Source organism: Camelus dromedarius, chromosome 7 (genome assembly GCF_036321535.1).
Source record: "Camelus dromedarius isolate mCamDro1 chromosome 7, mCamDro1.pat, whole genome shotgun sequence".
Taxonomy (NCBI): Eukaryota; Metazoa; Chordata; class Mammalia; order Artiodactyla; family Camelidae; genus Camelus; species Camelus dromedarius.
Genome location: NC_087442.1, coordinates 74,390,639 through 74,415,479, shown reverse-complemented (window position 1 = coordinate 74,415,479; position 24,841 = coordinate 74,390,639). Strand labels below are relative to the sequence as shown.

Sequence of the window (24,841 nt, the reverse complement as noted above, 5' to 3'; positions counted from 1 at the left end):
GGAAACACAGATGGGGAGGGGGCAGCTGGAGGTCTGCTGTAGTCCAACTAAGAGATGATGTGATTTAGATAAGGGCACCTAGGGAAGGCGGAGGAATGTGGATGCACTCAATAAATACTTCAGAGGTAATAACAACAGGGCACTGAAAAATTCAAATCTTTTCTTCAATTCTATTTTTTGATACCATGTTACTAGCAATTCAGTTAAAGTTTAACCTAATACAAATGCCCATTGCATTATGGCAACACCTCAGTGTTGGATGTTGTGTTATGACGTCTATTAACTACTTATTACCTAACTCAGTGAATGAAAAGTTCCTTTGCCAGAAAAGAATAAGGAATGAGTAATACTACTTTGGGTACCAGATAAACTTTCATGTTTCTTTGACAGTAGAGGCAGATGCATCATGGTACAGAGAAACGAGTGTGAGTTTTTGGAGCTGAACCACCTGGGTTTAAATCCTGACTCTGCCTTTAACTAGCTCTGTAACTTTAAACAAATTACTTAATATTTCCAAATTTTAGTTTGAAATGAAGATAATCCCTACCTCACAGAACATTTTCAAGACGCACAGCTGACGTACGACAGTTGCTCATAATAGGTGCTCAATAATTATTAGTTCTCTCAACTTACAGCCATCCCTGTAATCTGTACTCCTTAGGCTGTTTGCTAAACCTATGTTTTTTTTTTAGAACTGGAAGAATTTAACTCAATTTCTTCCCTTAATTTACAGATGAGGAAATCATAGTATTCATATAGAGAGGTAAAAGAATTGCCCAGGAACTCAGAGCAGAACAGAACTAGAACCGTTTTCTCCAGACACCCACCATCTTTCTAATCTGCCTTTTTGCCTTATGTTTTTCTTAATGTTTAACTGAAATATTTTATAATATATCCATACATCCATTTTATCTCTGCTTATGGCATAAAGAGGGTGATGGCTAATAGTGGTCTTGTGTTCCTTGTGTTCTCTTTGCTAGTTACATGCTATGGGGAAACTCCCAGGAACCAGAATGGCAGAGTTAAAAGCCAAGTACACCTTGCTGCATGATACCGTGATGAGGTATGCTGTTTCTTTTATTGTGTTTATGCTCCTTATTTGTAATGGGACTTATATTATTTTTCATTTTCCCAAAAGCAGGCCCTGAGACAAAGATTTGAGTTCAAGTAGTTTGAGAAGTGATACCAGAAATTATCGTAAGAGAGTGAGGAACTGAGACGGGGAAGGGAGCTAAGCAGCTGGCGATGTGTCCATCTTCAGGTTAACCCTACAGGCAGCTGGGGCTCAGTCTCAGCGAGGACTCTCTGAGTGACTGTGGAACACACCTCAGAACACTCCCACTGAACGGGGAGGATACTGGCATATTTGTTCACTAATTTCCATCTCACGTTGATTAAGGATTGCTCCTAGGGAGATGAGATCCTGGCACTTCTAGGTTAATCTTTGAGAAGCCAAGCAAATTCCAATGGCCAGAGAAATCTCTCAGGCAGAGGAACACAGGTGCTGCTGGTCCACCAAAGCTACAGGTGGCCCCAGAGTGGGCTGAGAGAGTTGGTGAGATGCTGACATTATCTGCCACGGGACATTCCTGTAAGCTTCTCTCCTCCCCACCTTTCTTCACCACTCAGAGGTACAGGTCCTAAGACAACTCCAGCCTACATCTGCTGAGACTTCTGTCTTCACTTCTCACCTGTTCCTCTTACCCCCGGCCACTCACCTTAGCCCAGTCCCATCAGCAGAGGTCAGAAGCATAGGCTTCCACAGAAGCACTGCTGTCAGCCCTTGGGCATCAAGGGGGAAAGAGAGTGAAGAAGGAAGGGGAATCCTGATCTCTGCTACTCCTTGCTACTCCCAAACCTCTTTCTTCCTTTCCCCTACCTCCTGCTTCATAGCTTTGCATGATGGTTTCATAAAAGCCAAGGAGAGACAGAAGTGAACAGAAACTCCATCCTCCATTTCCTAGCCATCCTCTCTCCCAGTCTCCAGCCATTACTCCTACTTCTTTCTTGCCCAGGCATTTGGCCACTTTGAGGAGGGGAGCCTGCGGGAAGGAGAAGAGCTGAGCTGCATCCCTGTGCAGCCTTTGCTGTGACTCCACCCCACACTCAGCTCCACCTGGGTTCCCAGCCCCCCCCCCCACCAGAGCCCTCAGCTCTGGCTCCTCCTCCTCTTTCCCAGCCCCAGGCTAAATTCTCACCCTCACCCCTAACCAGAGGCGCCATTCCCCACAACTGGTCCTGCCTGCCGGTGTGAGCAAGCAGTTCTCAAGACTCAGGAGCTTGGGGGGTTCAGGCGCCAAGTCCAGGGTAATCCTTTCCAGCATACTTCGCACTGCTTTACTGCGAGAAATCTCGTGCAGTTACCAGCATCCCTCCGAGCCTCTCTGTGGGCTTCTCACTGTCTGGAAGCTGTAACCCAGAGCCCACAGAGCCTGGCGGGATGCTGGCTGGCTTCCTCCTTGCCTGGCTCACAGCTCAGCTCCCTGGGCCCCAGTGACAGGTGGCCATGCAGGACCAAGGCTCTGGCATTACCTCTTCCTACTTCCAGGTTGTTTTGCAAAACCATTACTTCCCTCTTGCTCCCCACATTTTATCTCCTCCTAACCCCTTAGTTCCCTCTTTTGTCATGGCACCCAAACACCCGCCCACATGAAGATGCAGACACTTCACTCTTGCTGTGGGGGCTGGAGCAGGACAGGTATAGGCTGGAAAAGCTGAACTGAAATTTAATTAGTTTTCCATAGAAACCACATTATAAAAGTTGTTAAATTCTCTTCTGCTGAAGAGGATGGACTATATTTCCAGTCCTTGTGAGTAAATTATCATTTGTGTTCTGGCTGGAACCCTAACTACCTTGTCCATCTCCTTTCTGGGGGAAACCGGGCACTGTGGCCCAAGCCAATGCCTCACAATTCCAAAGTTCAAAACTCTCATTAAGGACATCAGATAACTTCAGGTTTACAAAGTATATACAAGGAAATTGAATTGTAAGAAATAAGTCCAGCTGCTGGTAAGGCTGGAGCTGCTGCTAGCTTGCAGCTCAAGTGAGTGATTTCTAGAAGACAATGGAGATCCCAGCAAGTCCAATTTCTATGCCAGATGCTTAACTCTTTCCCCAAGAAAAAGCCAAAGCCATAGAATATAATTAGATTTGTATGAGTCTCCCCCGCCTCCACAGTGCCATTCACATCCAGCTGTAGCCAGGCACTGAAGTTATGATCAGAAATCTGTAAATTAATTTATGTCCATAATTTTAGAGAGTTTTTCTCCCTAGATTCCTAGTAAAGTGTCATTAGAAAACTTACCATCTTTTCTTGGTTCACTAAGAAAGAAAAAGTTTTCCTTCAATCAGGTCATGAGAATTCAAGAGTCTGAGAAACTTATTTACAAAACAGAAACAGACTCACACACAAAGAAAACAAATTTATGGTTATCAGGGGGGGAAGGGGGAGGGCGGAGGGATAAATTGGGAGTTCGGGATTTGCAGATACTAACTACTATATACAAAAATAGATAAACAGCAAAGTTCTACTATATAGCACAGGGAACTATATTCAATATCTTGTAATAGCCTATAACAAAAAAAGAATATGAAAAGGAATATATATGTATAAGTGAATCACTATGCTATATACGAGAAATTAACTCAACATTGCAAGCTGACTATACTTTAATTTTTAAAAGGAAGCCAAGAAAGCCAGGGTTGCTGGGGCAGTTGAAGGGAGGACCCATTCTTTTCCTTATTATTGTCCCCACCTCTGGAAGTCATGATCGTTCTGCAAAGTCAAGTGCAAATACCACATTCCCATCCAACTTCATCCCTTCTGTCGCCTCCCACCAGCCTGATCTAGACACAAGTGGTAGCACTTGTCCCAATATTCCAGCTACATGTTTACGCCTGTTCTCCTTTGCTAGATTGTGAGCTCCATTTGCCTCTAGTACCTAGTACAATACTTGGCCCCAAAATGCCACTGAACTGAACTGAACCTCAGGATGGAAGATCAGGGAGCAGTGTGGACATGGCCCCCACAGGAGCTACTGAGGGCACTGAAGGGGTACACTTCTCATGATGCGAATCTCTGTTTTTATGGGACCCAGCACACAAGAGTCAGAGGTCCAGCTGCTACAGGATGCCAAACGTTTCACCGAGCAAATACAACAGCAGCAGTTTCACCTGCAGCAAGCTGACAATTTTCCAGAGGCCTTCACCACCGAGGTCTCCAAAATGAGAGAACAGCTTCTCAAGTACCAAAATGAATACAATGCGGCGAAGGAAAGAGAGTTCCACAATCAGTACAGATTGGACAGGTAAGTACGCGCTTCCCTCAAGCTCACTGAAGACAGGTATGGCAAAGCTGTTTCCACATAAGCAAAGTCAGAAAAATTAAATGAAGAAGGGATTTTAGGTGCAAAGAGTGTGAGACAGCAGTGGTAGGAGGACGACAAGCCTCATTCTTTCCTTGATCCCCTAGAACAGACTGTCCCTGAACGAGAAGGTCACACACCTCTTAGGGAAAAGCTCAGGTGACAGGGAGATGCTCTCAGGGAAAGATCTTTGTAGTGTTTTCTGTATCTCAGGAAAGCCATAAACATCAGGAGCTGCAGCCAAAGAACACGCTCCACAGAACAAGGACCGGGCACACACTCTCGCCCTCTCCCGCCCTGATGGCGGTCCCTTGTCCTTCTGCGGTACCAGGTCACCTGTCTGCATGGCGGGTGCCCCACGTGCAAACAAGCCCCCTGTGCGCTGAGGGTCACATCTGGTTCACTCTACTCCTCTGATGCAGGAATGGGGGCCACATGTTCGACCCTGTTCTCTCAGTACTAAACTACTCCTTAGGATCAAGGAAGAAAGTGATAATCCTTTTGGAAGACACATTCACCTTACCCAAACCTGGAGGATGTCATTCAGTGAACTGAAGCAAAAGTGTATTGCTTGAAGGGACAAATATTATTTCTACAATCTCCTCTAACATTCCTCCTGTGAGCAGCAAGTCAGTGGCAGAGTTTGTTCAGCAAAGCACACTATTTAGATTGAATTTCCAAATGACTGCAATCCAGGTTTTGTGCTATGTGCTGTGCCTGGGTACTGGAGAGGAAGCCAAACCATGTCTCCTAGAATTTGTTACCATTTAAGGTGGCAGAACCTTCTCTGGCTATTTTTAAGAGTAGGTAGATTTCCCACAGAGTCAATGTAACTCAGTCCTGCTGAGAGATAAACGAATGACTTGAGCGACTTTGTAAAACCTTGCCAGCCCTGGTTTTGAATCCTTTCTTTGGGGCCTGTTTTTTTCCAACTGGGGGATGAAGAAGGCTAGCTTCATCAGGAAAATTATATTCCAGGGGAAAAAGTCTGAGTTCTTCTTTGTCTCTCAATCTAAACTTGTTTCAAGCTGACCAGTGAGATCTACAAAAAAGAAGCCCAGCTATTTCTGTGCTCTGTAAGCACGCTTTCAGTTGAGAAAATAATGAAATCAAAACAATTGGCGGTTGTTCATTAGTATTGAAAATGTGAATGCTTGACATTTCCAGGAAAGGCTAAGTGGAACATAAGTCAGTTGATATTTAAATTGTTTAAAATTTCCAAGTATTCCTGCCAAAGGGGGAAAAAACCAACTAGAACTCTTGCCTTTTAGGTACAGACAGGCAAATTGTTCACTGAGTTGCTCGGGATGGGCAGGGGGTGGCGTACATAGTGACCTACAGTCAACAAGAACATTCAAAATGCACATTTGCAAAAAAGTTTACTGTGTGTTGTTTTTAGGTTTGGTAACACATGATTCCGTAGTTTAAGCAGACTCCCTTGCATTCTCAAATATTAGCAGCTCAAGAATTAATCTTATTTTCATAAAAATAATAGTGATACCCAAAGAAATACCAGGAACGAATTACAGGCTGTGCATTTCACTAGCTTAACGTACTCAGTATTACATGGTACAGAAAACAAAGTCACTCAGCATTCCCTCCCCAGGAAACAAGTAGACATTCCCATCCCCACATAACAAATAAAGAAGCTTAGCCAGTGAGGGAAAACTATTCATCCAAACATACAGATATTTTTCGGATCAGCACAACAAACTCTCCTTTTATTCAGGGCCGGAATAACAGAAGCCCAGATAACCAGCACTCCTCCGCCCCAACATCTTTAGGAAGTTCTGAATCATCGGCAACTACTAAGAACAATACGTTGTTCAAATACTCTAGAGAAAGGATTTTCCTCTATAATTTGGTTGATTTTCTTCTGTTTTCACATAAAATAAACTCTTTAGTAAATGTTAGTGATGAGTATAATTACATGGTTGGTTAATAATGAAATCTGTTATGGTAATTTCTAGTTTGAGGTGAATATTCATCCATGATCTCTTGGTAAATATGCAGTTCAGGAAAGAATATGTGACCTACTTAAATAAGTAAGTGCATTACAGATAATGAAGTGATTAAATAAATACTGTTGAGAACTTATTTTTGAAACAAAGTAGAAGTCACCATCTTTCCAAAAACCTTCCCTGTAAACAATTTTTAATATTCTTTTCAAGCTTTTCTTTGCCTTCACTTTGTTACCCTTTGGGGCATCTCTGTTTTCTATTAATTCCTAAGATCTGGACAGCAAATCAGCTGTGTCTCTCATGAGTCTCTGATGTATTCTGACAAGTCTCTGGCAGCTGGGGAAACAGGGTCATGGTCAGTCAGAGCCGTCTGTCTGTCGTGGGTGTGGACTTGGGGGGGGGACATGTGGCTGCACACATGCAGGACTGTCCCAACATGAGTGTGGCCTTAGTGACTGTTTCTTCTGCCACAGCTGGTTCACTGTTGGTGTCACTCAGGCACCAGCAGTCGTTTTCCATTCTTAGTCCATTAGTGACAGTAAAATTGGAACCAAAAAACAAACAAAACAAACAAAACTGGTAAGAAGGAAATGGAGGGATTATTTCAGCAGTCTCTCTGAAATTCCAGAAATTTAGACCATGACAGGGGGGCACACAGGGCATCAGGACTAGTAGTAAGGAAAACTCAGCTGGAATGCATTTTATCTTCTAAACATTAAAAAAAAAAAAAACAAAAAAAACTTTGCTGCTCACCCTGGGGCAACCAAGAACAGCACAAGCTTCCAACAGGCTCTGCAGCATGTCGTCCTCCTAACTGAAAGAGAAGCACCTGAGATACACATTTAAAAGGCAGATCCAACCCTAAAACTAACAATTCCAACTTCTGTCCAAGCCTCCTCTACCCCACCCTCCACCAAGGCAGCATTTGAATTGTTTTCAAGCTTCGTATGTGATTCTGATTCACAGCAGCGCTTGAGAACTGTTGGTCCTAAAAGTGGTTCTCAGCCCTGACTGTGTGCTTCCACACTCCCAGTGACAGGAGCTCACAGCCTCCCACAACAGCCTATCCGGGCTCTGGACAGCTTGACTCTCAGATGGTTATTGCTTGTGTGGGTTCAGAAATCTACCTTCTTACAACTTCACCTGGTCAGGCCGGCTCGACTCCTGAGAGTGAACCGTGCCTCTTGCACTGGGCAGCGCACAGGGCTTCCTGCATTGCCTCTCCACCTACAAGTCCTTAAAACCAACATCCTTTGGTGATCTGCTTCAGTTAGGACACTTGCTACAGAAAACAAATGAATCCTGAGGAGCTTTCACACTGAAGCACCCCTTAGTCAGGAAAGCTAAAAATGGCAGATTTAAATTTTAATGTCAGTTTAAGAGGTTAGGGGTTTATATGTATTGAAGAGGCACACACACACACAAAAAACCTTTTTTTTTTATCCCAGTAATGCCATGCAAAAATGAGAATCCAAAAGGAGAAAAAAGGACATAATGCATAAAAATGTTTATTACATTATTATTTATAAAAGTGAAAAATCAAAAGAAATCTAAATTTTAAAAAAAAGATAGTGGGATTTTTCAATCATAATGTATTCCAGAGGCAGCTTGATACTGAAAAGCTTCCTGGAGTCAGATAATCTGAGCTGGGTTTGAAAGTCAGTTCAGCCTTGACCGGTGACGTTGGAAGAGGTGCCTGTCACCTCATATCTTTATTTGTACAGTGAAGATAACAATACCTCGTTAGCAAGATTTTAAGTTTAGAAATGATGTGTGTAAAGTACCTGGCATACAGTAGGCTCAGTAGACAGTAGACAATATTTAGGATTATTTTCTTATGGTACATCCACCCACTAGAAAACCTTGGAACTAGTTATTTAACAATTGATTATGAAGTCTGTTTTGCAACTTGGGAAACTATTTTAATTACATGTTAGGTAAAAATGGGCTGAATCATATATACACATTTAATATAATTTCATTAAAATATACAAGGAAAAGGAAAGTGATCACATGTGGTGTGGTAAGGGTGAGATTATGAATGATGTATTTCTCTATATGTAAAAGCATACATCTTTCAAAGGGAAAAAGTCCATCAGTGTTTCTTAATAAAAATGAGAAAAATGCATGATAGAAATGTAATTAGTTAAAAATGTCCTAAAGAATTAGCCACTTTATGTTTGCTTAAACTATCATTTTATATTTATTTAAAGGAAAGTCTTATCTTGTGGGAGAGTTTCATGTCACCGTTTTGAAACTCAGACACTCAGGTGGCAACCAGAGATAGCAGCACACTACCACCCCCTGGTGGCAACACTGCTGAGGTGTAAGATAACCAACTTGGAAGTAAAATAGGAATTTATACACATGCTCTAAAAGCAAAGGCCTAAGTATTCAAAGTTCTGAAAAATTCAGCTTCAGCTTCTGGGCCACACAGCTAACCTATATGAAATTCCATGTGGCACATACTTATTACACTAAACTTAGTTTACATTATTGCAAAATAAAATTCATAAAAATAAACCTGGTGTGCATGCAACTTTAGTGCCATGTTTAGTGGGATGGGATCTGCTTATTTGATGGAACCAGTAGAGGCTGTTGCAGTAATCCAGACATGTACGAGTTTATTGCAAATAATATAAAGCAAAAGCCCAGAGCCTGCCTGTAAGAAGCCTGAGTCTAGGAGGGAGGTCATGTGATGAGAGAACTGCCCTGATGGGGGTGTGTGCAGGGTTACGGGAGGACCTGGGAGGGCGCCCCTCCGGGGGCCTGTGGGAGTCGGTGAAGCCACCATAAAGAACAGCCCTCAGGCTGGGAAACTAGCAGGGAAAGTTCATTCTGAGGAGAGAAAATGCAAAGTTTTTACTGCAGAAATAGCTTACTTTTTTGTTCCTTGTCAAACTTGATTTCTTTTATCTTGCAGCTTAATGGAAGAAAAAAGCCTCATAATAAAGGAATTTGAGAAGATACCTAAGCCAGGAGTAAGTCTGAGATGATCTAGACTTTGTTAAATACAGCTGGATTCAAATATTCCTTTTTATAAATATTAATGTTTATCACAACAATCATACCCTGAAACTTTGGAAAGAGCCAGAATGTCTTAAGTATGGATGATGGTGCTGACAGGAAGATCTGCATAACTTCTGCAGTAAACCAAAGTGGAGCCTATTACAGGATTTAGCTATTTGGCATCTAATTTATGTTGTGTTTGGTTGGACAATATCTGCTTTGTTTTCAGGAGAAAAGAGGATTCTGTGGTTGGCACTTAAAAACATTATTTTTGTTATAGCCATTACTCTCATAGCTTCCCGAACGTCTCAAGCTTTTTACAAGAAATTTTTATAAAAATGGATCACTTATTGATTCCTGCAGAACAAACTACCCCAAAACATAATGGCTTAAAACAACAGCCATTTTTTTACTTTCCACAGTTTTGATATCATAGGTCTGAGCTGGCTCAGTTGGGGCTGGATGGCCCACGATGGCTTTATTCATATGACAGCCAGTTGGTAGGCTAGTTGGTCTAAAGTCACATGTCACTAGTTAGTCTAATGATGGTGGAAGGGTTTCCAGCCTCAAGAAAGAGATGAACAGTCTCAAGAGACGGCAATCCCCAGCACAAGCACTTTTCCAGCCTCTGCTTAAACCACTGCTGGTAACATCTCACTGGTCAAAGCAAGTCACACGGCCACATCCAGAATCAAGGGGGAAAGATACAGGCCCTACCTCTTAATGGGAAGAATGACAAAGACACGTTGCAAAGAGGCACGCATACAGAAAGAGGAGGAATTTATGTCCCTTTTTTTTTTGCAATCTATCATAGACAGTAAACAGAAGGATCATCACACTTTGCATTGCTTTCACCTCTTGAATGGTTGTATTTCAAAAGTATGTTGGGGGTGGCTTAATTCCAAGGCACCAAAACCTTAGTATAGAGTAAGATACTATTACATATATGAATATGAATATATATAATATATGCCTATTACATACCACTATGTAAGTATTCCTCATCGTCGTTTACAACCTGACAAACGTTACATCGTCTACAGATTCTATGGGGAAAGCTTATTAGTTCCAGATCACAGGATCACCAGTTTTAAGCCTCTTGCAGCAGCAGTGGAGGAGAGTAGTACGCAGAAGGACCCGAGCAGGCTCAGTGGATCCCTCACTTAGTTGCTAGTCGTGTGTAGACTTTCTGAGTGTAAGAAGGCTTCTCTGTCGTAAATCAAACACTTCCCAGATACTGAGTCACGAGAAACAAAGACCTGCTAGGAATCTGGGGTGGAGGACATCTGGGGAGAGTGCATAAGTTAGAGATGTAGTATTAATAAGAAAGGGGGAATTAAGGAGTGCCAAGAATGAGATATTCCAAATATGAAAGAACTCCCTAATTTTTAATTCCTATGTGTGACTCAGGTTAACCATAAACTGGATAGATTATTTGCATCTGATTTTGTCAAATCACAAAGCTCCTACAAAAAAGCCTGGAAATTTTTACTAATGCTTTTTGGTACGAGATCAATATTAACACAGAGAAGGGAAACACTTAAAATGTAGGAGATAGAAAAGAGCATTAGTTTAAAAATCAGAGTTCAAATCTAATGTAAAATGTTTAACACATGCAGTATCGTTGCTATGCCTTTATTGAAGAGGTCAGAAATCCTAAGTTGCATTTAACTTTGAAAGAAATCATTCATGAGGTTCAAAACAAATATAATCAAAATGGTGAGTAAAATTACTTCTAATGTGATTTTTAGGCAGATAGATGTTTGCTCAGATGCTGGGTAACCGGATAATTTTCATTACTTTTAAAAGGAAATGGAGAAGAAGATGAGAATATTGAGGGAAAGCACTGAAGAATTACGTAAGGAAACAATGCAGAAGAAATTAGAAATTAAAAATTTACGGGAAGATTTGACATCAAAACAAAAGCAATTACTAAAGGAGAAGAAGGAACTGGAAGAACTACTGGAGTATCAGGTCACCTTAAAGGTGTGCTTCCAGTTCATAAATATTTAAACACTGTGCCTGCATGAACATAAAAATGCACGAGTATCCGGACTGACTGCATAGGTTTGACAAAGTCCAAACCATACAAACTGAAATGTTCTGCGTTGCAATTGGTCCTATCAGACTAAACCTGGGCTCTGGGAATTCACGAAAGACTTTTGAGTGTTTGCTGGCATCAGTCTAAGTCGAAGCCCTGATCCAGGGAAAAGGTCTCTCTCAAACTTGCCAAGCATTTTTCCTTATTAGAAATGAGTGTTACAAACACAATCACTGCCAATGGGGAGAGGCAGGTAGCAGAGGGTGGGATGATGGGCTGTTAGAGCCCCACTTCACTAGTCATTGGTCACAGCCTGCTCCCCTCCTCCTCCCACCACCCAGTCCCCGACAAGGCCCCTCCACCCAGCCAGTGGTGATCCTGTGAGAACAAGCATGAGCTGTTGGCAGCCTCTGAGGGACGGGCGCCTCCATAGAGGAAGTCTGGGCAGAGCACCCAGAGCATCTGCTATACTCAGCTCCCCTTTCAAATGGTAACAACCATAACTATCTTGTTAAGTTCATTATGAGTATTAGATGGAATAATTAAAGCATGCTGCATAGTACAGGACAGATAGTAAGAATTCTACACCTTGTAGTTCTTTCCTCTCTCCCATTTAATTTGCTTAACTGCTTTTGGTCCAAGATTACATAATTTAACATGGTTCCATTTCTCTACTAGGATGAAGTGGTCCACCATCAAGCTATTCCTGTACAAATTGGAAAAGAGATAGAAAAAACAACACGCAAAAAAGTGTATGGCTTAATATTTTTTTAGCCCGCCCAGCCCACTCTCCCCCAAATTATGTGTGCATGCTAAAACAAGAATATTAACCACTGAACACATCAAATTACCACTGTAATTTTAGAAACATCTGAATTTAGCCCTGTCTAGGTTGTGTGTATCAAGTTCTTTAAAAGAATATAGTGTAGCATATTACTATTACTCATCACACTTATTTGTGTCTTAATTTGGGGAAAATATTCTCATTTTATATTTTATAAATACATGTTAATTTATATATAAATAATTTATAAATATAATTTATAAAATATATCTTTATGGAGAATGCCAGTAGACTTTAACAGAGCTGATACACAGCTCTGTATGACCCCCATACAGGGGTCAATTATTTGAACCATGTAGAATTTCATGGTCTAGATATACGTCACCCAGTCAGATGCCTAAAGCCCCCATGACGGTTAACTCTTCACTTGACACCCAGTCACATGTGTAAGACCCCCAAACACTCAGAGTAGATTTGGAGGCAGAAGTGACTGAGGAAATTCTCGAGGTTTAGAGGAACCAAAAAAGATAAAGATACGTGAAGATGAAAATCTGGAAAAGTACTATGTTTGCACTGATGATTGATCTTAAAAGAAGAGGGGAAAAAGAAGCAGGCACTAGTAATGGTTGTAAAAGCCAAGCCCACCAGCACCAAACTGGAGAAATGTAGGTCACTTCAGGGAGGCTGGTCAGGATGAGGGTAGAATCCCAGGAGATGGTAGCAGTGGGCATCTGGGGAGAAAGTGGGGGGTTGGACAAATCCCTGCTCTTGGTGACACTCAGTCGAGATACCCTCTAAGTCCCACTCACCTGTGGTCTTCACCCCACTTCTGAGATCAATGAATTTGATGACTAGCTCTTCTGTTGCCTTGTCATGAAGTAAAAATTGGTAAAGACAGCCTGGGCTCAAAACTAGGTAAATGTGTGTGTGGATGTCATGTGCATGCAAATTATGTATCCCCCACAGAGAAATGGAAAAGAAAAAACTTATCTTGGAATGTGAACTCAAAGAGCTAAATGACTCCCTAAAGAAAGTTGAAACCAAAATTAATGCTATAATGGAAGAGAAGGAAGATGTAATAAAAGAAGTTGAAGGCAAACGAGCCTTACTTGAAATCAAAGAACGAGAATATAACCAACTGGTCAAGCTATTGGAATTAACCAGAGAGAATGAAGCAACTTCGCTAACTGAAAGGTTAGTTATATTTCTGTGTTTCTGTCATCTATATTTTTCTTTGATTTATATCTGAGGATTCAAAACATAAACTCAAACAGATTTATGGTGATTCAGTAAACATTTTCATAGAATTTTACATTGATTTTTACCACTAAGTACCATTAATTTACCATTACCATTGATAAAAAATACATATATTATTAAATAAAGTATTTTTCCCATCCTTTCTTCTTCATTGTCCTCTATTTCCTGTGACCAAATCTTAAGGACACAATTTGTTGTATTCTTAAAAGTTTCTGAAATGTGTCTCTGGAAAATTCTATCATTGGAGTGGGCTATAATTGAGAGGATTTTTTTTTTCCTACAAACGATGGTATGTCTGAGGTAAACATGATTTTTTTCCTAATGAGAGCAATTTTGTGGTATGAGTCCCTGGGAGAGTGTTAATTTCCATTTTAAAATAAGATTTCAGGGAAACTAGGACTCTCTGCCAATTTACTCTTCCACTTGGGTTTTTTTTTTTTTTTATGACTGACTCTGACAACTTGCAAACAAAATTGCTTTTGGAATTACTTAAAATTTGATTCTAACGAGAATAGTTCTGTGTGTATCTACTGAGCATGTTGTCTTGAAAAGCATAAAGGGCGGGTGACAACAAATCACTTTCATATTCTCTTTTTACCTGGAACAGAGGGATCTTGGATCTCAATTTACGTAACTGTCTCATTGACAAGCAGAACTACCATGACGAACTTTCTCGTAAGCAAAGAGAGAAAGAACGAGATCTTCGAAATTTAAAAAAGATGGAGCTACTCTTGAAAGTGTCGTGGGACGCACTCACTCAAACTCAAGCCCTGCACCAAAGGCTCCTGTTAGAGGTGGGTGCTGAACGCCACTATCTGATTTGTAAGCTCAGTGCCGTCATTCTGAAGTAAAAATATTTCAAGAAGTTGTTTTTTGCCATCAACTGAGAAAGAGGGGAAGAAAAATAACAAGAGAAGAGGTAACTTTAAAATGCATCAAACCTGTTATACAGGCTCCGTCTTACAATATGTCTCCATCTTTTTGCTAGCCCAAGATTAGAGAAACATCTTGTTTGGATCAGGCATCAGCCTGGCCAAGGGAAACCGTTTAGGCCAGCCAGTTCTGGAAGAGCTAAAAGGTTCACTACAGGGAAGGACCAAATGGACCACTGTCTTTACCATTTGAAAGTGTCAGATCCAAAATCGTGTCATTGTAGACTTCAGCAGTCAGAGACAAGGTCAGATCATGTAAATATACACGGACAGTCAGCCTGTACCTCCAACTAGCCAAGAGCCATCAGAACCTGGTGTCAAGCTACCTGACTAATTCTGTGCAGTATCAGAGGTGTACTACAGTCAGAGAACGCTCAAGATAGTTGTTACCTTCCTACCACCTCTGTGCTCCCAAGTGGAAGGGTTTGGTCCTGTTGCCTCTGATTCTCTCCTCTCTCAGGTGGCACTGCCTGTGCTAGTGGACCAAGCACTGCTCAAAGTCAGTGGACCCTTGAGAGGGCTGCATCCTCGTGCCCATGCCTTGGCAAGCACTTCCTTTGGTGAAAAAGGGATCAATCTCTGAGATGAAGCAGCTTGGGGTGCAGAAACCATACCTGTTCTCTCCAGGACTGTCATGTTCCATGACTTTATGGAGGTTCATGACCTTAGAATTTAAACAGGGGTTGCCAGATGTGGTAGACACCTCTCATCCTAATAGGCCGAATTCTCCTCTCTTTCTGGGCATCTGGAAGGCTTATATTCCTTGCATCCTTTGTCACTGGGCAGGGTCATATGTCTAGTTCTGGCCAGTGGATTGTGGGCAGAAGCAACACATGTCCCTTCCAGCCTAGAGCATCTAATTACCAGCTTGAGACCCTCTAGCTCTTTTCCCCATCCTGGGCCCACTGTGGAAGGACATGATGACATGGAAGTGCTGTAAAATGGGAGCAGCCAGGAAAGCTGAGCCAACAGGGGTCCTGGAGAATCACCTTGACTGACCACAGGCTTTGTCAAAGCAAGAAATAAGCTTTCATGCTGTTGAGTCATGACAGTTGGGGTTGTTTCTGACACATAACCTAACCTACCCTGACTGGAAGACCAGTCTTTAGCAAGATGTGCAAGTAATTGGTTGGGGTTAGGAGTGTATAAATGAGTAGGTCCTGGTCTTCCGTCAGATGTTACTTCACGGACTTTCCCCCACCTCATCACAGTGGGGTGAAGTATGCTTTTTACGTGTTTGCAAAACAAAGAGGTACTTATTATTATCAAATAAAAGAATGGTATGTATGTTTCTCATCTACGTCTAACAGTTTTACTAATATTGCTGCAAGTAGATTGATTCTTTTATTACTATGAAATATCTTTAACTCCAGAAATGCATTTTTCCATAAAAATTCACCTTATCTGATATTAGTAAAATATCAGTTACACTAGTTGTGTTGTTGTTGTTAGATTTTGCATGGTGTTTCCTTTTCCATCCATTTACTTTCATTCTTTCTGTGTCCTTAATCTAGGTGTGTCTTTCATATGCAGCACATACTTTTTAATATCTGGTCTGAAAATTTCTGCCTTTTAGTTCTCATGTTTACTCCAGAAACATTTAATGTAACTATGGATACACTTGGGCTTATGTCCCTGGTATTACTCTTGCTTTTCCTTTGTCCCATCTATTTTGTGTCCCACTTTCTCTATCTTTTCTTCTTTCAGACTGATCAAAAAGATGAACTGTTCTATTTGTATTTTCCACTGTCCTATTTTCCCCATTTTTGATATGTGTTAGTTTTGCATTCTCCTTCCATTCTCTGAGTGGTTACCCTGAAGATTACGCCATTCATCCTTGACTTATCAGAGTCCAGTATAAATGAATACTTTCACTACTTCATAATAAGTGAAGGTAGTCAGAGAAAGACCAATATCATATGATACCATTTATATGTGGAATCTGAAAAATGATACAAATGAACTTATTTACAAAATAGAAGCAGACTCACAGACATAGAAAACGAACTTATGGTTACCAAACGGGAAAGGTGGAGAGGGATGAATTAGGAGTATAGGATTAACAGAGACACACCATTATATATAGAAGAAACAAAAAGGATTTACTGGATAGCACAGGGAACTATAGTTGATATCTTATAATAACCTATAATGGGAAAGAATCTGAAGTTCCACTCTTGAAACTAATGCAATATTGCAAGTCAACTATAGTTAAATTTAAAGACAAGAAATTAGACAATGAATATACAACCTTTATTACCTTCCCCGGCAAAAAGCAAATGGACAGTACACATTAATTCTTAGTAATAACAGTGCTAACTACTTGTGACACACAGCTACTGGGAATGTGGAAACAAATCAGCCTGTTTGAGAAGCTACAATTAGAAACAAGGAGCCCTCTTGAACCCCGTTTTATGCCTTCACTTGAAAGCTCGCCTCCGTAGCTCTCACTGCTGAGAAAGTTCCAAGCATGGTTGAGGCTGCCTCACTGGCCAGGAACCTCCATCCACTGGGAGAAGACCCGTGTCAATAGGAAGAAACTTAAGATTGTGGGGAGTAGGCAGTAGTGCTCAGTGTCTGGACGCAATTCCAGACTGAGAAGATAATCCTGCTAATTTGCTCCCAATGCAAAGCACACAGGAGCAAGTATTTAATGCAAAGTGGAAATGACTGCACCCCAAGTCCAGGATTCTGCAGCTGCCAGGAACACCAAACTCAAAAACAAAGTCACTTTGGAAGAAGTAGCCCAGCCTTACTTGCTCTGCTCCCTTACTCTGCTTTGATGAATGCTCTGGGCTCTTTGGCTCAGAACAGCTGAGGGGCTAGCATTCCTCTCAAGGCAACTGATTTGCATATCATTTTGGAAAGTTTAAGAGTGTTCACAAAATAAAATTAAATAGTGAAACAGTGCCTACCTCAAAAAAACAAAAAAGGTGCCACATAAGATAATGGCTTAAATGACTAAAAAAAAAAATGTTAGTGGCAAAAATTTTTTTGGTCAGTGAATGTAGTCTGGAAATGTATTCACGTGTAACTAATAAAAGAAAAATCAGAAGGGAGGAAAAAAGAATGACAGATGACTGGAAGGGGCAATTTAACTTGCTGTTCAGGGATCAGACCAGGGGCATGTAGATTCCAAACCAAATGGATAAATAATCTCTATTCCTCAAAATATCATTTAAGGAGCAACATACATACACATCCTAAACTGAACTGAGTCTGTAATTATAATCTCCTCTCTGTTTGGCCTATCACTTTGACATTACTTTGTCTTCATTATAGTTTTTCCTTTCAAAGAAATGCAAACAAGATTCTTAGCTTTTAATCAAGAAAAAGTCTTAAGTGCCACATTATTTATATTATTAAAGTAGAGTGAGTTCTGTTTGTTTCCATATGTTGAAATACAGTTGGTCAAGTTGTATCAAGAAATATGTATGATTCTGATTTTTTAAAAAAGAAGAAGAAAGTGGTCCTGCCACAGGGAGAGAATCTTTGCTTGGATTAGGCAAAACATGACAAATTAGAATGTGGAAGAATACTTAATCAAAGACATCACACTCAGGAAATCATAGTACCCATACAGTACACCTCTGCATTTAATCGTGGCTTCTACTGACTTCCATTTGGCACTAAAGAAAAATAAAACCCCATATCTACACTTTGATACAGTCCCCTCAGGGACACTGGGGGTTTTACTCTGACACTCACCATCATGTTTAAGGGCTGGGGTATTGTGACTCTTTCTAAACATAAAACCATGTCCAAGAGGGTGACAACAACAACAGAATCCTCTAACCAAGGAAATATGGCACTTCCTGTATAGCACAAGTCAAGCAGAGTTCCGTGCAGGCATCAGTCCCGAGGGAGCAGAACGCCATGCACCACTTACCAGTTCCCAGGAGGAGGCCCATTGCATCTTGGAATTAGAGTCACCAAGGAAAGCACAACACAGTGAAGCACTGGATGGAACAACACTTCACCTACGTAAGGAAGAGACAGAGCAAGATCAGCTTCAATGGTGGACATTGGTCCCCCGTGGCCACCAGTCTCTCCTGGCGGCCACTCGGGGTGATCAGGCAGCGCTCACAAATGTCATACCACAGTGGAAGGAATCTTGACCCCTTACTTGTAGAGTCTGAAATACTGAAAGTCATGCCTGAGGGCCAGTGACACACAAGCTCAAGCAGAACAAAGGAGTAGTCATGGTCCCTGAAACAGGGAAAGAAATACCCGCACAAGGTGGTGAGACCAGCACCAGCTGGTGAGGAAGTGTTTCCAGGCCCACAGGCCATTCTCACCCGGCCGAGCGGGGATGGAAAGACAGTCTAAGTGTGCTAATAATGCTGCTCCTTGATTTTTCAGTTTTAGACCTTTTTTACTTCTCACTCTAAAAGGTAAGGATTAAGCTATATCCCTGTTCAACACACACATTTCTTGTCCCTCCATACACTGAATAGTCCCATGCCACAATTTTAACAAGTTCAAATTTTGATATTTACATTATTACGAATACATAAAGGTTATTCACACCTGAGTCATATAATATTAGATAATTACCTTATCCTTTCTTACAAAATTTTGTGTTCCCAGAAATGTATAAACATCTGGCTTCTTATTTGTAGTTTTCTGTGTCATTATCAGTAGTTCAACCCCAAACTGTTCTGAAATTGTATAAATTTCCTCCCAGTACATTAAAACACCTTTGGTGGTCCATTCATTTAATCTTGAGGAAATCACTCCTGAGACTTGGCAGTGACCTCCAGTCAAAGACCACTAGAACACACTTGCAATCGAATGAGTTGAGTATATTACTCACTGCAGTCAGGGAGAACATATACCACGGGGAATAGTAGGGTATCTCAGCAGAGGGTATTAGAAAGGATATACAGGATTTGGGCTTGCATTATATGTTTGAGGGATGGTTTAAGAAATTGGGTCTTCACCCTAGATTTGGATGTTGTCAGAAAGTGAGGGTAATTCTTTGGTTGAGAAACTTAATAAATCTTAAGCTAGGAAAAATAAAGACTAGATCGAGGCTGAAGCTGTAACTGGTAAGGAAGACTGTGAGATGGGCATATGTGGTATTTTGTGGTTTGGACAATGGTCATGTTTTTGTCTGTGATAAAGACAAATACAGAGCGGTCTTGTCTGATGGTGATGTTCTGTGAACTTGTGTTCAGTGGGAGAGCACCAAGGCCCAGCTGTACTCACAGACGTTAGAAGCTGCCTTTCCCTTCTCAGCCTTCTCATCTGTTACAAACTGGTCACATTCCTCTGTGTGTATCCTCCCCGGCTGTTTTCTTCAGAGGTGACTCCCTTTACCTCTCTCCTATGTTAGATCCCCTATGTCATGGGTCTCTTGTGTTTCTCTTTTGGCTCATTATCTTTTTGTGGGAGGAGCATGTCTTCCAGTAGCTTCCTGAGAAAAGGTGAATGAAAAATAATTTTTTAAGACCTGTTAGAAAATGCATGTCAGAACACCTTGCATGTCAGGAAATGTTTTATCCTCACACTAGCTTCACAGATAATAATTAACTGGATATGAAATTTTAATTGAAAATTATTTTCCCTCATAATGAAGACATTGATCAGGTGTCTTTTAGCTTCTGAAGTCACTACTTAGAAACTTGGTGTCATTTTGATACTTGAGCCTTTGTTTGAAACCAGTTTTTTTCTTCATGCTGGAAACTTGTAGGATTGTTTATTTGCCTCCAAAATTTTTAGATTTCACAATGAACTTCCCACTTGTGGATCTTCTATTTTTAGCCATTGTGCTGGACACTTAGTGGGCTCTTTGTATTTAGAACCTTATGCTTTCAATTCTGAGACTTTGTCTTAAATAATTTCTCCAATTTTGTCCACTTTTATTTTCTTGTTATCTTTCTGGGACTCCTATTATCCAGATGTTGGACCTTCTAAAACAGTTTCTTAATTTTCTTGTCTTTTTTCTCTTATTTTCCATTCTTTTGGGGTCTTTTGGACTTGCTACAAAGGAGATTTCCTCAACTTTCCTTCCAATCCTATTTAATATTTCATTCTGCTATATTTGAAATTTTCTGTTTATTTTTTATAGTATCCTTATTCTTACTTCATATCTTCTCTCACTGAGGATAGTAATGATAATTTCTTCCTATTTTTTTCTTCTCTCTGCATAGATTTTTGTTTTCTTCAAATTACATATTTCTGGGTTTTTTGATTGCGTGTGTGTTTGTGTGTTCTTACTTGTTTGCTTTTGTATCTTTCTTATTAGAAACTTCTCAAATTTCTGGTGATCCTTAGCTAGCTGCTTATATTCTAAGAGTGGGACACTATCAAGCTAACTGGATGCTGTACCTGATGATGAGGTTGCCACTATACACTGGTCTGGCTGGACACAAACATAAGGAATGGCCCTTGACCAAAGAGGAGATTGTGGTAGAATGCTCACAATTTGTTCATATTTTAACAAATAAATGCTATTTATATTAGGACACTTCTAGCTACTAAGTTCATAAAACAGCACTCATATAACATAAAACTAACAGAAAAAATGAAAATGTATTAAAATCCTCTTCCTTCACTGATTTCAAGAAAAATCTATGTTTTTGTCCTACTTCACTTTTAGGGACAGACTAACTTTCTCTTTGAACTTATGACTTATAATTAGCCCAGGCACAGTCCTACGCTGGCTGGCAGTAGTTGAAAATAACAGTGGGTCAGGCCAGTCACTCCCAGCCTGAATGAACATTTCAGACTAGCATGCAATCCAAAAAGGAAAGATAAAAGATAAGCACAAAGAGCTATGGCTAGCCTTCAGAGTTGTTTCCCCCTGGGGACAGTTGTTTGATTCTCTTATGGCCTTTGACCATAGAGACTCTTCCAGAAATTCAAGCCACAAACCTCATGAAAGTTTGAAATATTTGAGAAAAATATCAGAGCCTCAAAGAAACTGAGGTTTACTGATACCAAATAATGGGGATGTTTACAGCAACAGAATAATGTCTCATTTCTTAACTTTTATGAAAACTACTGATATCTGTTCATATACTGAAAATGTCAGGAAGAACAGACACCAAACTATTAACACTGACTCCTATTAACACTGACTCCTTTGAAGTAGCCTTTGAAGCAGAGGTAGGAAGCACAAGATATTTAATTTCTTATTTTACTTTTTTATTGTTTGTGTGGTTACAATAAACACACATGATTTTAAGTATGAAGTGTTATTCTCTAAAAATCAAAACAAAGAACTAAAATAAAGAAGCTTATAAAACCTGCTGATAAATGCAATTTGGGTAGCAAAACTAATGGCAAATTACTTTATCTCAATATTAGAGCATAATTAGGACTTTGATACTTGATCAATTTTTTACCTGCCCCATTAATGGAAATTTCAGCCTAATTTCAGTCTATTTCCCAGAATGATTTAGGAAGATTTCCTTTCAAAAGGTGTATCAATTGGGTTTACAACTTGGCTTCAAGAAGTAACAGAAACTTAATTACAGTAGCTTCACTAAATAGAGGGTTGTTTTATTTACATAATAAAAAGCCTAGAGGTAGGCACGCCAGGCAGTTTCACAAAATGAAAAGTCCAGAATCCTCTTAGCCTTTTCTTCTCTGAGTCTAACTGCCTGGTTTTGCACATACATCACTGAGGCAAGGTATTTAAATGTCTTTGTTCCTCACTCACCTCATCTGTACAATTGGAGATAATATTATCTACCTTGTGGGGTTATTGCAAGTATTCAGTGAGACCATACATGTAAGTACTTAGACCTTTGCCTAACACATAGTCAGTGCTCCATAAATGTTAGTAGCTATCATTAGTAAGATTTTTTTTTTTCCAAATGAGTGAGAAATAGAATATTTGCAGGTGGTGAATTATAGATTTTTGGCAAGTCTTCATATTTTAACTCCATTTTCAAGGAGAAATTTATCATGACATTATAAAGAATATTTAGCATAAGAGGCAGTTCTTATAAGATTGAGAATCATAATTTGCCCACCAATTTCAAAAGGTTTGTGATGGGGTTGACTACATGACATCAAAGATTTCTTTCTTTTATAAAAAAACCTGTTTGGTTTTAAATTTTGATTTCCAGATTGAGGCTATCCCTAAAGATGATTCTACATTATCTGAGAGAAGGAGAGAACTCCACAAGGAAGTTGAAGTAGCTAAGAGGAATTTGACCCAACAGGTTAATATCAACTTTCACTTAAGCTTCTATCTAAGAGTGATTAATACGAAGTTATATTCTTAACTGTGTTCCACGAAATCTCATTAATAGGAGAGTCATTAAAGAGAGTATGACCCTATTTAATGTGGGTCTGTTTGTTCATCTCAAAGTTCATCCCAAACGCACATTAAATTTGGAGGGAAAAAAGGATATGTTTAAACCAACAAAAATCATACAAATTCATGAGATTTTAAAGTGAAAAGGCTACTGATTTAAAAATTAACAATAAATGTTTTATGTTAACAACATCTAACTTCAGATTTTGTTTATTCAAGTCTCTTTCAAAGTATTTTAACACATGCTTTTATTTCTCTTTGAAAAGTTACTTGAAAATAGTCTGATTAAGAAAAAGTTCTATCATGTTATACATTTTATCATGTTTGTACATTCTTTTATAAGATAAAGAAAATACTTGGCACTAAGGCAGCAGGGTTACTTTATTTTGTGTTTTAATAAAATAAACTGCATAGAAAAATTTAAAAGTAGTCTGAGATACTGGCCTTACTGTGTTTCTTCAAATAAACACATTATAATACTTGTGTTTTTCAAAAGAAAATCCTATCAGAAGCTGAGTCGAAGTTAGTAGAACAGCAACTTGCAGAAGAAAACAAGCTTTTAAAGGAGCAAGAAAACATGCAAGAGCTGGTATTCAACCTCATCCGTATGACTCAAATCAAAATTGATGAGAAGGAGCAAAAGTCCAAGGATTTCCTGAAAGCTCAGGTAATGGCATTTTTCTAATCATCCATTAATTCCTACAGGAGCCCAGGGCAGCCTCACTTTAACACAATGTTCACTAGAAAGCTATGATTTTAAGTCTTGCCCAAGTGCCAGCGACCATACAGCTTCCCTACACAAGACTCAACCACACACTGAAAAACAGTCCCAGGATTCAATTAGCAACTCAACAGTGTAGAGGGAAAAAGAACTAGATCAATGGCCAGAAGCAGAGGATTTGAACAGATGGCAATTTCAGTGAGAATGGGGCGGGTACCTCCAGGGGACAGAGCTGGCCGCCCCACAGGCACAGGTGTCTGTGTTCTCCTGCGTCTCACATCCCAGTGTGATTGGCCCAGATCAACACAGGGGCCACAACTTGGGACCACTCTCCAAGCTCATCGAGCCAGCATCATTTACACCAATGGTAGGACCGTTACTTTTAGTACTGCTTCAGCCCATGACTTTTTCCTGGGTTCCCGACAAAGTACCAGAGATGACCCAGTGCAACATCCCCAAACAAAACCAGCAATGAAACCAATAGCAAAAACAACCCTCCTGTGATGGGGGTGGAATGAGCTGGAAGGCCAGGATGCCATCTTCAAGCAGTTCCATTTCAAAGACTTCAATAGGGCTTTTGGCTTCATGACAGAAATGCCCCTGCAGGCTGAGAAATCGGACCCCATCCTGAAGGGTTTAATGTGTACCATAAGTTTCACATCATCCTAAGCACCCACGAGTGTGCGGGCCTTTCAAAACATAACATAAACTGGGCTAGCTTCACTGAGCAAGTAGCAGGGTCCGTGACAAGAGACCCTGCCCTTCTTCTCTGAGTTCTTCAGGTCAAAGTGGGGGATGGAGCTGGGGTTGGGAATGGGGTTGGGACGCTCCGAGTTGTTACTGCTGCCAGAACTGCCAAATCGACCCTACTGCCTTCGTTTAGGGGCAAGTCCTTGCCGTGGGAGGAGAGGCCAGCATCACTGCCGACACCAGGAACTTAGGCCGTCCTTCCCACACCGCTCTCTTCCTGTTCTCATGGCTCTGTTACGTGCACAATGATTTGAATAAGATCTTCCCTTTCTTTACGACTTCCCAGCAACAGTAATGATTTTCTTTCCCGGCCATGTCTTGCTCCCTTTGTAATTCGTATCCCAAGAAGCAGCCATGAGTGAAGCTGTGTCTAACATAAAGTCTTAACTTAGAAACCAGGACCCTCAAGTTATCCTCATCCTATGTAACAGAAACACATGCGCTCTTATGCCTCAAAAAAAACCGTGGTTTCACTTGGTGGGGGGGGAGGGGGAACAGTGAACAGTGCCCAGTGCAAGAGCAACTGCTGCCACCGTGACAGCGGCCTGAGCCTGACCCGCTGCGCCCCAAGGCCCGGGAGGATGGCGAGGGCTCCGCCTGGCCGCTCCGTGGGGTTTACTCCACGTGTCCCTGTGAGCGGGGCCTGACCTGTGAGGGGGACAAGACCACCGTGGGCTCCATAACTAACACCAACTTTGGCACGTGCCACGATGCCGGACACTCCAGCGAGCGAAAGTACTCGTCCA

General features: G+C 40.7%; 1 protein-coding gene and 1 pseudogene across 2 annotated transcripts in view; both read left to right on the top strand.

Moving 5' to 3' along the window:
• Window positions 1-24,841, top strand: part of CCDC146 (coiled-coil domain containing 146) — a 104,789-nt gene that overhangs the window by 64,963 nt on the left and 14,985 nt on the right. Inside the window, exons 3-11 of one of the 2 annotated variants that reach the window (XM_010984797.3) lie at window positions 981-1,063; window positions 4,099-4,308; window positions 9,250-9,307; window positions 11,145-11,321; window positions 12,055-12,128; window positions 13,127-13,354; window positions 14,028-14,214; window positions 22,434-22,529; window positions 23,121-23,291. In XM_010984797.3, coding sequence (XP_010983099.1) covers window positions 981-1,063; window positions 4,099-4,308; window positions 9,250-9,307; window positions 11,145-11,321; window positions 12,055-12,128; window positions 13,127-13,354; window positions 14,028-14,214; window positions 22,434-22,529; window positions 23,121-23,291 — 1,284 coding nt within the window. The remainder of the gene's footprint in view (window positions 1-980; window positions 1,064-4,098; window positions 4,309-9,249; window positions 9,308-11,144; window positions 11,322-12,054; window positions 12,129-13,126; window positions 13,355-14,027; window positions 14,215-22,433; window positions 22,530-23,120; window positions 23,292-24,841) is intronic. The other variant, XM_064487653.1, reaches the window with a different exon arrangement.
• Window positions 23,931-24,151, top strand: LOC135321711 (pterin-4-alpha-carbinolamine dehydratase-like; annotated as a pseudogene).